This window comes from Molothrus aeneus, chromosome Z (assembly GCF_037042795.1).
Source record: "Molothrus aeneus isolate 106 chromosome Z, BPBGC_Maene_1.0, whole genome shotgun sequence".
NCBI lineage: Eukaryota > Metazoa > Chordata > Aves > Passeriformes > Icteridae > Molothrus > Molothrus aeneus.
Window position 1 is genome coordinate 21,980,670 of NC_089680.1, and position 15,027 is coordinate 21,995,696.

General features: G+C 41.5%; 2 protein-coding genes across 12 annotated transcripts in view; one reads left to right on the plus strand and one right to left on the minus strand.

Moving 5' to 3' along the window:
* The first annotated feature begins 779 nt into the window (after positions 1 to 779).
* Positions 780 to 5,577, plus strand: RPS6 (ribosomal protein S6). The gene is made up of 6 exons (XM_066569532.1): positions 780 to 871; positions 1,642 to 1,773; positions 2,634 to 2,844; positions 3,219 to 3,365; positions 4,456 to 4,613; positions 5,434 to 5,577. The coding sequence occupies exons 1-6, from the start codon at positions 866 to 868 to the stop codon at positions 5,527 to 5,529; spliced, it is 750 nt and encodes a 249-aa protein (XP_066425629.1). The 5' UTR covers positions 780 to 865; the 3' UTR covers positions 5,530 to 5,577.
* A 4,369-nt stretch (positions 5,578 to 9,946) lies between these two features.
* Positions 9,947 to 15,027, minus strand: part of DENND4C (DENN domain containing 4C) — a 52,610-nt gene continuing 47,529 nt past the window's right edge. For all 11 annotated transcript variants that reach the window (XM_066568915.1, XM_066568916.1, XM_066568913.1 and 8 more), the window contains one exon: positions 9,947 to 14,748. In XM_066568915.1, the coding sequence (XP_066425012.1) occupies positions 14,612 to 14,748 (137 nt within the window). In that variant the 3' untranslated portion in view covers positions 9,947 to 14,611. The remainder of the gene's footprint in view (positions 14,749 to 15,027) is intronic.

Genomic DNA, 15,027 nt, shown 5'->3' on the forward strand with positions numbered 1-15,027 from the left:
AGCCGTTCCAGTGCTCTGCCACCCTCAGTGTAAAGAAATTCTTCATGTTAAGGTGAAACTTCCCGTGTTTTAGTTTAGGGACATTATGCTGTGCCACCGGGCACTACTGAAATTTGTCTGGCGCCATCTTCTTGGCACCCACATTTGAGATTTTCCTATGTATTGATGAGATCCTCTCTGTCTTCTCCAGACCAAACAGTCCCACCTCCCAGAGTCTCTCCACCTAAGAGAGATGCTCCAGACCCCTGACCATCCTCCGCAGTAGCTCCTTGTCTCTTTCGTGCTGCGGAGGCCAGAACTGGACAAAGGACACAGGGTCAGTTCCAGCCGTGTGATGGAGAGGAGCGGCCCCTCCCCGCACGCTCATGCTCCCGTGCGCAGGAAGTGCGGGACACGGCCGGCAGGGAACCGGGAAGCCCATCTGGGCGGGCGGCGCTCATACCGCGCAAACAACGCGCCTTCCCCGAAAGCCAGTGAGTCGCGTATTGATGGCGCTTCTTTTTACAGGTGCCAGTGCTCCCAGCCCCGGAGCGCCTGCCTGCTGTCCCCCTGGCCGCTCCTGAGGAACGCTTTCTCCCTGGCGAGCGGCGCCTCAAGGAGCCAATGACAGACCCGGGCCTGGCCCAAGCAGGAGCCAATTGCCCGGAATCGGGCGCGCGGCAGCGCCGGGGCCTGGCCACGCACCAAGGCCGCGCCCCCGACCGCTCCTCCTGGCCCCGCCCCTGTCGTAAAGGCCTCGCTCGGCATTGGTCAGATCCAGTCACGTGGGGTGCGGGCAGTACTGCTCTCGCGAGAGTTTCTGGGTGTATGTAAGAAGTGCGGGCGGAAGTGCGGCCTTTTCCCGCGGCGTCGAGACGTGAGCAGGATGAAGGTGAGGCCGCACTGGGCCGGGGTCGCGCTCGGGTAGGGGCGCTTGGGCTTCCCCGCCGTAAATGGTGGCGTCGCTGCCCGCAGAGCCGCTCTTGGTGGCCGATGGTCTTTGGCGATGGGGCTGGAGCGCAGCTGCGGGGCGGATGGGAGTGGATTGCTTGCGGGCCCCATTTCCTTGGCCGGGGCTGTGCTGCCGCGGGGTTGCGGAGCGCCGGGCTTCCGAAGCAGCCGCTTGGTTCGGAGGGAGTTTTGCGGGTGAGAGGCCTGTGCAGTCGGTTGTAGGGCTTGGTAGGGAGGTGCTGTGCGTGCTGTGCCCGAGGCAGTGGCGGCAGGCGGCCGTGCAGCGCTGCGCTCTGCAGCGGCCCTTGGGTGGTACGAGTGGTCCCCCACAGCAGGTGCTGGTCCTTTGCAGTGACTTGCGCCTCTTAATGCGGCGTGTGCTGTGGGGGGTTTGTAGGAAGAAGGGAGCACAGGTTTCTGCTGCTCGCATTCTCTGATCGATCTCTAGCTAAAATAAAATCTGTTGCGACTGAAGGAGTTGTATAGCCCAGTGCGGCCGAACGTGGACCTCCTCGCCTTGGCTCTCCCAAGTGTGGTGGTGACTCCCAGGTTTTTCTGGTGAGCATTTGTGTAAGCAGCTGGGGAATCTCAACCTTGAAATGCCAAGCTCTAACCATCAGGTGGATTCTAATTTTTGTTGAAATCTTTCTCAGAAGTTTCAACCGGATTTTTTTGTTTTTTTGGTTTTTTTTTTTTTTTTTTATTTGTTAGCTCAACATCTCTTTTCCGGCTACTGGCTGCCAGAAGCTCATTGAAGTAGATGATGAGCGTAAGCTCAGGACATTTTATGAAAAACGAATGGCCACGGAAGTGCTGGCTGATTCCCTTGGTGAGGAGTGGAAGGTAAGTAGTGCAGAAGAATGTGTAAGAGTTGTATTTGAGGAGCTTAAAATACAAAATTTCTCCAGTATGCACTTGTCAGCTATAGTATGTGTATGATGTGCATTTGGTGGTCAAGTTAAGAGGTTCTCTTGCTGTGTTTGTACTGAACCAGCTAGCCTCTCCCAGTAGTTTACCTGAGTAGTGGGGGTTTGTTTTTAAAACCTTGTGGTTAGCGTTTCTTCTCTCTCACAGCTCCCCTTCACAGTAGCTTATTGATCTTCATTTGAGTGCTGTCTCTTGATATTCAGGACAAGTTAAACTTGCAGTATAAAACTGCTGGTTGTTCAGAATTGACTTTGTTTAAACTGCTGCTAATGTATGAGAAAAAACATGTTTGGCCTGGTGGACGGGCTTGGAATAATTAGTGCTAATATGGACCGTGCAGCTGAACTTTAGGGATGTGATCTTTTCTGCTGCCATCTTAACAAGGAAAGTGATCCAACTTTTTTCCTGTATATCACTACTCTAGACACTCCTGTGTTTTCAGTTTGTGAAGACAACTGTCTTTATTTAAGCCCACAGTTCCAGAAAAGCTAGACAATAATGGTGAGAGGTTTTGTGCTATTACTTTCCAACAAAACTTCAAAGTAAAACGGATCACACTAACTGCAAGTTCTGGTATACAGAGGTATTTTTTTACATTTTTTGAGTAAAATTGCTGAACTATTCCAGAGGTGTTGGTTGAAGTTGTGTGCACTACCAGTAGCAGTGACTCTAGCTGAATCATGGACATGCTGCTCCGTTGTTCCGTGCAGTCTGCTCTGGTATCTGCTGCTTGAGGGAATAAGGATGTGAGTAACTCAGAAGTGTTCCTGTCACAGGGATATGTTGTCCGGATAAGCGGTGGCAATGACAAGCAAGGCTTCCCCATGAAGCAGGGTGTCCTGACCCATGGACGTGTCCGCCTTCTGCTCAGCAAGGGCCATTCCTGCTACCGCCCCAGGAGAACTGGCGAGAGAAAGCGCAAGTCTGTCCGTGGCTGCATCGTTGATGCGAACCTGAGTGTCCTGAACTTGGTCATAGTGAAAAAGGGTAAGAGTCTGAGTGGAACAGCCAGTACATAGGTAGACATAGACACCTGGAAGGAGCCTGCTTGATAGTGGTTGGTAAGCTGTGTGGAATTGACATGGCAGTCCCAGTTTCAGAGCATGAATGCATCTTAGCAGTCCTCAGAGCACTGCATTCTTGTAATGCTAAAACTGGTTACTGAAGCACTTCTTGTTGCTGTAGAAATCTGATCATGTCAAAGGAGCTAAGGGTGGCTGGGATGGTGCTACTGGCAGCCGAACCCCAAAGATTACCTAGCATTACCTTGAATTCTTGCGTCTTTTAAATGTAGGGTTTTGCTTCTGAACCTGGTGCTCAGTAGTGTAGTAATTGGCATTTTTAAACTTATATTCCCAAAGGTGAAAAGGACATTCCTGGGCTGACTGACACAACTGTGCCCCGTCGTCTCGGTCCCAAGAGGGCCAGCAGGATCCGCAAGCTGTTCAACCTCTCTAAGGAAGATGATGTTCGCCAGTATGTTGTGAGGAAGCCTCTGAACAAAGAGGGTAAGAGCTCCCCCTAGAACAGCTCTCTGGGTTTCTGTGATTACTGCCAAGCTGTCCAGCCCACTGCACTGGACAAAGCACAGGTAGTAGTGCATCTGGGAAGTTGACACTCACCGTATTTAAACTTTGTCAGCCGTAACTTGTGGAAAAAAAGTAGTTTCTTGGTTGCTTCATTTCCTTCACCCTTCTGCCATGTTTTGTCATGGTTTGTTCTTAAAAGTTTGATAGACTCCGGAGTAATTTTTGCTAGCGTTTCTAATTATAACCCAAAAGTAGTTGCTAATGAAAGAAAGTTAAATACAAGGAGAGAAAATGCTAAGATTTTTTTTTCCCCCTCTGCTCATGGCAGGCAGTCTAAAATGAGGTCTTACTGGCAGGGCACTGCTTTCCTTACTGCCTCTGTATTGCAGTGTAAGATTTTAATTTTGAGGTTTTTGCTTTTGATTGGGGGAAAAAAGTGGATTTTTAGAAGAGTATGATTAGACTTGAGTACTGTGAAAGTTTGTGGGGGAAAGGAAAACATCATAGGAAATGGTTTTATCAATTATAGAATGTGATCCTGGTGGGCATCAGACTGGTGTATGACTGTTAAAGTCTGTCAGGATGGCTTAGTGAAATTTTATTTTACGGATGTGTGTGGTAGTGTGTTTGCCCATTGTGCGCAGTTGATCTGTTTTCTGGGATAAACAATGTCAAACTCCTAAGTAAAATTGTAGATGTCTTTCTAATGCCGGAAAAAAGGCTTGTTCTGAAAGCTATGTAATTGAGTCCTTTATTATTAAAAAATCTAGGTCTAGGGGGGAGTTAAAGGAGACAGGTCTGCTGAGAAGCTAGGAATTCTCACTTCATTTCTAATAACAAATCACAAGCATTAAGACAGTATGTTGTTAATGCTGTGTCTGGTGATAATTGATAATTTTTCCTGTAAAATTTGTGAAGGTGCTAAATTTGTATAGTCGCTGTCATATGTAGTACTCTAAATCATGTTACTGTAATAGTAAATCAGACTTACTCTAAAGTTGGCTAGATGAGGCCTGTGGCCCCTTTGGAAGGTACTGGGCCACTTTGGCTGATCCCTAATGGTTTTTAGGCAAGAAGCCCCGAACGAAGGCTCCCAAGATCCAGCGTCTGGTGACTCCTCGAGTGCTGCAGCACAAGCGCCGGCGTATTGCCCTGAAGAAGCAGCGCACTCAGAAGAACAAGGAGGAAGCTGCCGAGTACGCGAAGCTGTTGGCCAAGAGGATGAAGGTAGGTTTGCCATTCTAGCTCAGGTGTGTGGAATATAGCTCCAGAATCGAGGGATTTGGTAAACTGGACTGTATGGCAAACTAGCCCTATGCCTACGGCTGCTCTGCACCTGCTCAATTTGAATATAAGTGCCCAAATATGAGTATAAACATAGCTAGTCAGTTGGGGTTTTGGAATATTTCTTATGTTTCTGTCATAGAGAATAGAAATTAACCAGGCTCACTAATTTGAGAGCCTTTTATGAAGGAAATAAACAGTTATGCCTTCCGAGGATATTTTTTTCCATAGCTATTTTAGTTCAAATGAATTCTGGTTTAACCTCAAGATGCCCAAGCGTTGGAGTGATAGTGTGGAGGAATGAGATTCAGTGCTTGATCTTGATGGAGGATAAGTTGGCAAGATGGTGTTTGTTAGCGTGTGTTTGCCCTTGCTCCTAAAACTGCAGTGACTGCTGAAGCAGTACTGAAAGCAGTACAGTAGTGCTTCCTGAATTTCATTACTTCCAGATAGAAACAGAGAGCTGCACCTTTGATGTGTTGAAAACTCTACATCAGTTTCTTAACTAAAATTTTGGGTGTGCACAGTGATATATTTTGGTGTGCAGTGTAACATAGTTTTGGGTGTTTGCATATGGTGCAAAGACACAGGTCTGTGCTGGTTTGGATACTTGGCAGAAATCTGAGCTGTAGTAGGGAAATTATTTAGCATTATTGAGTTACAGAATTCATTCCTTCAAACTGCATTTTCCCTGGTTTTTTCCTTGGTATGTGTTTTGAAGTGCTTGATGATGTGTAACATCTCCATACTTCATGCCTTTCAGGAAGCCAAGGAGAAACGCCAGGAGCAGATTGCCAAGAGGCGCCGGCTTTCTTCTTTGAGAGCTTCTACATCCAAGTCTGAATCAAGTCAGAAGTAAAGATGTTGTGCACAATACTAAATAAACTGCTTTGGTGGTGAACTTTCAGTATGAGACTTTGTAGTACATGTTGTTACTGGCAATTTCTTAAACAGGAGTTCAGACTACTGCATCATGCACACCAAACTAGAACCACAAACCATGATCTTGATGCAGTTCTCTTATGAAAAGATTGTGTCACTCACTTTGGTACTGAGTATAACATTGGTAAAACTCAACACCTTCAGCTGATTCTTGGCAGAATTAAGTGCAGTTCAGATGCTCACTGGAACTGCTTCCCCAGGAAATGGCCATAAACCTGCCAGAGTTCTGGGCATGTCTGGATGATGCTTAGTCAAAAGCTTTAGTGGTGGGTAGTCCTTTGAGGAGCCCTGGTGTTCCTCTCTGATCCTTTTGGGATACTGCAAATGTGAGATGCTTGTGATTCTGTAGGAATTGGAGCATTACTCTTGAAATTGGTACTGAGCATGAGAAGGCACTTTTTTTAAAGTTTTGACTTGAAAATTTGACTTGGGGATTAGAAACTCCAGTAGCCTTTATATACTGGGTGAGGATAATGGGAATTTGACTCAAAAATACGTGTGTTGGATGCTACAATGGTCTGCAGCTAAATCAGTTGTCTTAGTTCTTAAAATAGTAATATGGATCCAGTTCTATTTTTGTTAAGATGCTGCTTCTGTTTATAGTAAATCAGGCTTCATTACAACCTAAGAAGTTGGGACGGTTCTTATTCCTGTGTGTGTGGCAAGGCTCTTCTGAGTTAGGGCCTCACCAGGCTAGAAGCAGATTTTAATGCATCAGATGAAAAATGTGGACTAACTAACTCAAAAGTTGCAGAAGACAAGATCTGCTGCCCATACATGAGGGGCATGGAAGGATCAAACCTGCGGTCCTTGAAATTTAATTTAGGATACTGGGATACCCATCTCTGACAAGGGCAGAATTTGCCATGAAGCACTTACGTACAGTGGAACCTGTACCTTGGTCCAAACCTCTTGGACCAAGAGACTTCGCTAAAGCACTTACCAAGCTTAAAGCCATCTTTTCACAGCTGAACTGAGACTTACTGAAGGACAACTAATCAGAAAAGGTTAAGAGGCATGGTAATTGTGGTTATGCATGAGTTAAATAATGCTGGCTAGGTCAATAAAATTTTAAAAGGTACCATTTTACAATGTATTTTTTTTATGGAGACCATGTTCATTGCCCACAGTTTAATAGTGAAGATCCATAGGCCCTGTTAAACCTGAGCTTCACTAAATAAAAAGTGAAGCTTTTACTCCACATTAGTCACTCAGCTGCAAAAACTAATACTGAGAAAATGTAGGGAAGAGAGTAACACTCACTAAATTCACAATGCTAAGAATTTTACAATCTGCAGAAGGGAAAAACACTGCCTAGCTTCTTAATCCTAGTAAAATATACTTGCACACAGTTAAGAGGTACTCTGGTCAGGGTGTACAAGCACTGAGGCATGTCCTGGACAAGAACAGGAATGTTCTGAACAGGCTACTACTAAGTAGAGTTCTATAGGCTATTCTGTATGACCGTCCTGCTATATAGGCTGTGATTGTGTCTTCCTCTGAAGCACTGCAAACATACCCAGTTGTATGATTGTGTGAAAAAGGTCAGTGGAGTCCTGGCTATTTTTATCAAGCTTTGAAGATGTGTGGCCTTGTCACACACACATACATGGCCTTATCACTAGTAGCAAAAAAATCCTTTCTGCACTCTTCTCCCTCACTCATTTCCTGGAACTGCCTTAGTACATCATCTGTTGCTTCCTTCTGCAGTTTTAGGCTTTCAGGTCCAAATTAGGCATGACTTGACAATCCTGGCTTGAAGGGACCTTGAAAGATCATCTGGTCTGGCCTGTTCAGGTCTGTGAAAGGTGGTTCTCCTTGCCCCTGTGTCCTCCTCAACTGACATCAGTTAGTGACACAGCAAACGTGGTGAGGGTGCTTTTGGTCCCACCATCCAGATCATTCATGGAGATGTTACAACACAGAGCCCAGTACTGATCCTTAGGGGGCCCCACTTGGGACAGGCTGCCAACCTCAGTAAAACAAGCTGATCACCTATGAGATGAGTCCTGCCCATCTCACAGATCACCCCCATCCAGTCTATGCTTGACATTTATATAGGAGGCAGCTATGGGAAACAGCGTCAAATGCTTTGCCAAGGTCCAGCTGAACAATACTGCTCTCTCTTGACATGCTACTTTTCTGTAGCACTTACCAATTTAGCCTGGCATGATTTGCCTTTGATAAACTCACACTGAGTTTTCCCAGTCACCTTCTTTGACCATGGCTTTAGGTCATGGATGACTCAAATGGTCAATCCAAAAGAGGCTAATGAAGAAGGAGCATGTTTTCTCTGCCCCCGTGCAGTAGGAACTGCAATAAAACCACAAGGCCAGCAGCTGCAATAGTCCCTTAACTGCTTAACAGCAGTTCAAAACCTGTGATACTAAATACAATGCCAAGTGCTATCTGGGAATTGCAGCTTTTCCTTGCATGTCTTAGCAGTTTCAACAGGATTTCTGCTCTTTAATGGCAGACTTTCTGCACGTCTGAAGCTTGGCTGTAAACTCAGACACACCTTAAGTTTCAGGGCAAGTAATGCACCCTGGTCAGAACCTGACCAGTCGCCATTTCACCTCTTTGCAACCAAAGGAACGGAATACAAACACCATTGAGGTACATAATTACTTTTAACCAGCAAGGTCTGAATTTAGACAGCGTGACACAGAAAACAAATGAGGAAAAAATGGCAAAGGAAAGCATCTTGAAGAAACCTAAACAAAGTCTGAGCTACTCTCGTAACTAGGTGAAGTGAGCCCCTGTTCTTCCCCAGACTTCTTCTGTCTGCCACCCAACTCCATGGAACCACTGAGTCTCCTCCAGGCAACTCTGGAAAACAGTAATGTGCAAACACCTGCTGAAGCAGGACAGGGATTGGTCAAGTCTGAGCATTTTTTAGGGCTGTCTCAGGGTCAGTTGATGCCCACCAGGAACACAAGGCCTTTCCTGCTCAGCTGCTCTGGCACATGTGACTATTCCTACACAGAGGCAAAACCTCTTAGATTACTTGTGGACTCTATCAGTTTTCCAGCCTGTCAAGTTAATTGGCTCTTCCTTTTCTTTGCAGACAATAGAAGTTTGTCTTTACAGAGATGGAAGTAACTATCATTATTAGCAGGGAACTCGCACTCAAGGTTGTTCTGAACACATGAAGCATCAGAGCTTCCTTAAGTAAGCACCTTCTGCTATTTTACCATCACATTCCCTCAAATTTCCCACCAGATTCTGACAGAGGAAGTAGCAGTTCCTTTCTCTCTACAGCTTCAAACCCTGTGTTCATGCTTCTTTGGGGATTCCTCAAATAGAAGCATTTGTTCCTGCACAGCATTCTTCCTCTTTTCTGTCTCCTCCCTCAACAGGTCACATGAAGGGTAAGAAATGCTAAGACAGGGTAACATTCTTAGCAAGTAGCAATATTGAAAAGTCAGCAGTGACAAAAGCAGAGGAAAACAAGGAAAATCAGTGTGATGCTTGCAAGATACACAAATCCAAAAGACTAACTGTTCCTCAGCTCTCTATCTAAAAATAAGTCTGGAAATATGGGCTTATTATGAATCTGCTCCACAAGCTATCAATATGTGCTATGCACATCAGTCTCATCAGCCAAGAAAGGCTTTTAGGGTCTTGTATTATTGTTTCTGTCAGAATGAACTCACTGCCATACATGAGGGGGTTTGAAAGTTGTGAAGGTGAAGGCCTGAGGCACTGGCAATTTCTACTACTTAAATTTCATCTCAGCCTCATTCCTATCCCTGCCCCATAAAAAACCAAAACAAAACAAACTCAAAAAAAACCCCCTGGAAACTACATGTAACCCGCAACTATGTTATGAGTCAAGAGGTCCACCAATGTTTTGACAAGCTAGGATGCATCAGGTGAAAGCATCACTCTATGATCCCATTACAGAGCTGCTAAGAAACCAGAACTCCTGGGAAGTGTTCTCCCAAGTAAAGCCACAAATATGCTGCAGAGAGCACCAGCTATCCTCAGGAAGCCAGAGGCCATGCTTTTCCTACAAACAAGAGCTTAACAGATTGTCTGAGCCTGTTTTTCACGTGTTCTTACCTCTACTGCTGCACAGTGCTTGCTGAAGGTGCCACAGAGCCATCCATACTCTCTAGAAGACACATCTCCACAGGTGAGTCCCATTTTTTATTTCCCTCTCCCATGCCTCTGCTCTTTCCCATCATTCAGAAGCCACTGATGTACTGTGAAATAATTACCCAAAAAGACAGTCAAAAGTCTTTTGCTGAATGATAGGCTGAATTTACACTTAAAGATTAAATTCTGTCAGTCATTTGAATTCCAGAGGTGAAAAAAGCTGAACAATGGCACATTTTTACACAGGATGCATATATATTTTATTTTGGGAACAACATTAAAAATTGTTTCTTAGTCTAGAATATCTATACAGAATTTAGGATATAGAGTGCCCTTTAAAACTCATTTTTTGTCAAATGTACAAAAATATAACAGAGAAACAATTGTTAATCAAAGCACAGTAAATGGATGCCATTTTTCAACAGTTCAAAACAGTCTCTAAACCAGTGCAAATTTTATTGCATTAAGCTTCCCAGCTCACTTAAGAGATTCATAATTTATTCACACTACATCATTTCATCCTTGTTACGATATAGTTTATTTTAAGCTCCTAATAGGAGTTTAATGTGCTTCTAAACAACAGCAAACTATCCCTTTTATTTGCACCATTGGTTGGTGCAGACTGAAAGAACAAATAAAAACGCCATCCGATCCTCTCATGTATGCACCACAATATACAGCACAGGAGACTACAGAACTGGAATCCAATTCAACCATTCAGTTTCAACTCTTACAAGTTAAAAGGGTGTTTGTTTTTAAAATGATACATTGTGAAAAGTGGATATAGAGTATGCATTTTAAGATTTTTATTAGTTGAAAGAAAAAAAGAACCCTTTTGTTGAAAATATACAATTATGTGAATAAGATTACCTACTTACTGTAAATAAAATAGGAGTTATCTGCATTGAAATAATTGCTGAATTAAGAAGAAAAAACGACTGAGTGGATTCTTCAGTTCCTTACATTTTAACAATTTGTTTTAAAAATATAATTTTTATTATCTAATTTAATATACATTTTGAAAATATCCCCTATGTTGCAGTTATTCAAGGAAAGCAGTAAACTCAATGAAAGGTATATACTTTTAGCTGCAGCAATACAAAAAGCCATTAATTCACAGTTAAAATAGAATATTACTCATTCACAAGTGCAATGTAGCTTGAGCTTAACCAATGTGAAAGTCCACCAGGAACAAGACTAAGTTACTTGCAAAATTGATTTAGTTTGAAACACATATAGTAAATAAAGTATTTTCCATTACAATTGTATTATCTAAACTTGTATTGTCTAAATTTACATTACATAAAATTTGAAGACAGGATATGATTATAAGTAACATACAGATGCTTCTAGTAACATGTAAAAGCTGATGCCAATTACTGCACCAACACTGCAGCCACATCAGCCTCCTAGGCCTAAAAGGTTTTCAAAGTTGTCAGGTTTTGGTGATGTGCCAGAATGTAATTGATAAAAAAAATCTTTTTAACTTAAGAATCTTGATTTTAAACATTTAAGACCTCATTTGTTGTTTTAATTCCACAAAAAAACCCAGCTCTTTGCCTGTGAGCTCACAAGCTGTATATGTAACTGATTTAAAGCTGGGTGAAAGGTGCAAGATAGTATTTTAGCACAACTGGCTGCAGTTCAACATCCTTATGGAAACAATTCAAGGAAGCTTCTCTAATAATTGTTCTTCCAGTACAAACTTTCTAATTTCTTGGGCATACCTGAAATTCATTGTTTGCATCCACTTCTGTTACCAAGTTGCTCTACACCCTCATTTTGTCCACACATTGCATGTTTTGACGTTCTTGCTGACTGATCTGCAAATGTTTTCCTCAGCCTGTAGGTGGGAATTACAAAATATATAGACAGAAGAATCATCTCCTGAACACTGGCTGTTGAGGTACTAGAAAGAGTATGTGGCAGCAAGCATTTCACAAGTGAGCAAAATGCTACTTCTTCTGTTTATATTGACAGAAAAACAGAACCAAAATCTAGCTTATCCTCATCCGTCCTTCACAACACTTTGCTCAGATCAGTAATGTATAATGATGGATTCAGATAAATTTCAATTCCTAGGAATTGGGTGTCAAACAAGTTAGAAGCATTTGTATGTTACTAAGTCATCCCCATGTAGTCCAAGAAGTTCATCCTGTCAACTAAATTGCAGAAGTGTGTCTTTAGTGCCTAATTTTCAGAAGAACAAAAGTGTTTGCAATGCACTCACAAAAAACTTTTGAAATTTTTCCCTGGTTGTTTTTGGCCAGATTTTGTGAAACTTACTTCTCCCCTCAAAAAAAAGCATCCTAGATGAAAACAAATTGTTTTCAGGTATCTCCCTTTTCATCTGAGCTATGGATTATATTAAAAAACCAACTGATTAGTTAGCTACTCTAGAACCTAAGCATTAAGAACTCCCCTTAGAAAGGAGAAGATTTATCTTTTTTTATTCTATATTAAAGAATCAATTCCAATATGCAGATTCAAGATTTCAAGTAGCTACATGCAGGACTTCTACCACTCTGAAATCCAGGTGCCTACACCAAGAATAGCACTTAATTTGTAGTGTACAAAAATGCCAATATGCAAGAGCAAATCAAAGCAAGTCGAATTCTGTAGCTGAATTTTTCTCCTCTGGCTTTACTTTTGTTGGATTTTTTTGTTTGTTTAGTGTATATAGCTGGGAAAGGTTTAACAATCAACACTAGACGTTGTGACACAATCTGCTTTGCTGTCTTTACAACACTACTCCTTTATTAGTCTATATTTTCAGCAACAGATGAGAAAGTTGTTTGGAAATGAAGATGATGTGTTTCCAGAAACTAGTTCATAATAATTATTATTTACTGTGTTTTAAAACTGTTTGGAGGTCACGTATCTAAAACAGCCCTCACTAGACAGATTTTCCTTGTCATTTAATGAGTAGGGAGAATTTAAAAGTGACTAAAGTGACTAAAACTTGATTGCTTGCAAGTTGCATCACATAATCACATGGTTTGTCTATTTAATACTCAAAAATAATGGTCTTTGTGTAGCTGTTGAAAAATAATGCATAGAGTTACACAGAAAAAATTGCTGGCTTTGATTTGTAGAAATATTAAGTTGTTTGGATCAATGCTTTAGATAGACTTGTATTTTAGAAGGATGGAACCATGTCAATTATGTAACTGGAGAAGAGAGGAAAAGATGAAGAATCAAGGGCTGTTCTTTAATTGTGATGTAGGTCAGACATCAGCAAGCAACTGTGCATCAACCCAAAGAATAAAAAAAAAATCATTGTGTGCTTTCTTGCTTTTAGTTGTTGAGAAAGCACAACAGTTTTATCAGGAGAGAATCTGTCCAGGTAATATCCCCATATTAACTTAGGATCAGCACTTGTAGACAAAATATAAGGCATCAGTCTATGATGTAAATATATTTTGTCATAGATAGTGCAACTCCCTTGTTTTCACCTTATGAAAAAACCGTTGGTTTTATTGTTTCATATAAAAAATTGTTCCAGACAGATCTTCATCCCTCATCATTCTGAAGAATGAAAAGTTTTAAAAGTAGTATCAAGTAAATACATTCATACCCAGATGCAATTAGTATTTTAAGCTATGCTCCTTTTACATGCTACAAACATATTTTTTCTCTATGAATTATTCCATTGTAAAAGCCATACCACTAACTTTCAGCAAAAACCTGGAATAAATCTTATCATATTCTTCAAGTAACAGAAACACTTACACTGTTGACCAGTATCCAGGCTCTCCTTGCCAAGACTACTACTACTGTAGTCAATTAAATATGTGAGCTGAGGAAGTGTCTTATCTACTAGAAGCAACACAAAACATGGGTACATCTTTTCAGATCATACACATAAGCACTTCATTTCTGCTAATATACACCTTGAAGACCACAGTTATAAATACATCTTAATTGAAATATTGAATCTGGATTATCAGTGCAAAATAATTAACCCACAGGCTAGTATAAAACCAAGGGAGAGGGTGATAAAGAATTTGAGGAGGACACCTCTTAAACACACATGCAAATAGTATAAAGCATAATTTTTTTTTTTTCAGGCAGTATCTGTTGACAACTCTTGTGTGTATTCTAATACCATTTGAGCTTCCTACATAATTTTTAGAATGCCATCCATTTCTGAGCTGCTTTGTGTAGAAGCTTATCCTTCTTTGGAGAGAGCAGCCAGTACATTTACACAACCTTATAGTTTATCAGATAGAGAATACAGGAAAGTTGAGTGTAAGTCTCTGTTTTCTCACAGCTGTAGATACACACTTTGAAAAGCTCAGCAAAAGTAATTCAGAATACTGACTGAGACAAGAGTCAGGAGAATGGTAGCAATTTAATGTACTGTCTGATGAAATGTAACGTACTATCTGATGAAAGCAACTGCATTGCAGCTTCCAATCCAAGCTTTCAAATATTTACATTCATACAACCATACCACACATTAATAAAAGTACTCTTCTCTAGGTAAAGGTCATTTTAAAGAAGCATTGAGGAATCTGAGCCCTGGAAAATACTTCATTCAAATATACCAATATTGGTGGCCCTTAAGAAAGTCACCAACTATAGACTGCTGTTTCATCATCAGCTTTTTGAACAACTTGATATCGTGGAGGAAAACTTTGAGGAAATTAAAGAATATATATAGGAGAAAAGTAGATCAATCACTGAAATAAACTCATAATTTTAAAACATTTTGACAAATTTTACAATGTGCCCATAAGATGAATGAGAAGAATATATGTTGCAGTTCAATGAAACTGATTTGACAAATTGCTTAATTAACACCTTTTGAGACTCAAAATGTATATGTCACCATGCTCTTGGGTTTGTTCAGCTCTGCTTTTGTCTCTCTGAAGTATGGTGTGTCTTCCTTGTTTTTATATTAAAGGTGCTCCAAACCACTTCCTGCAACACTCAACCCTGCTGCTTGGTGCAACATCTATTCTCTGCAGCTTTTCAAGAATTTCCTCTGGTAGTTTTTTAAGTGCAAGTCTGTATTCACTATCAAAGACCTCTGAAATAGAAAAAGCACAATTGAAATTATTTAAGAAACACTGTACAATTCACACGACTATTCCTATAAAATGCTTTTGGCGATTTTTATATAGTAACAAAGTTATCTTCATTAAGTAGATGCTGATTTTCTTTTTTTTTTTTTTCAAAATGCACCTTCTCAGAGGACCTGAAAAGCATCCCCATAAGATGATGTGGCACCACAACACACCACTGTGGATGCCCATTGCTTCTTTCCTGAAGTTCCATTTGCCTGTTCCCAGTGTAGTTCCCCTATTAC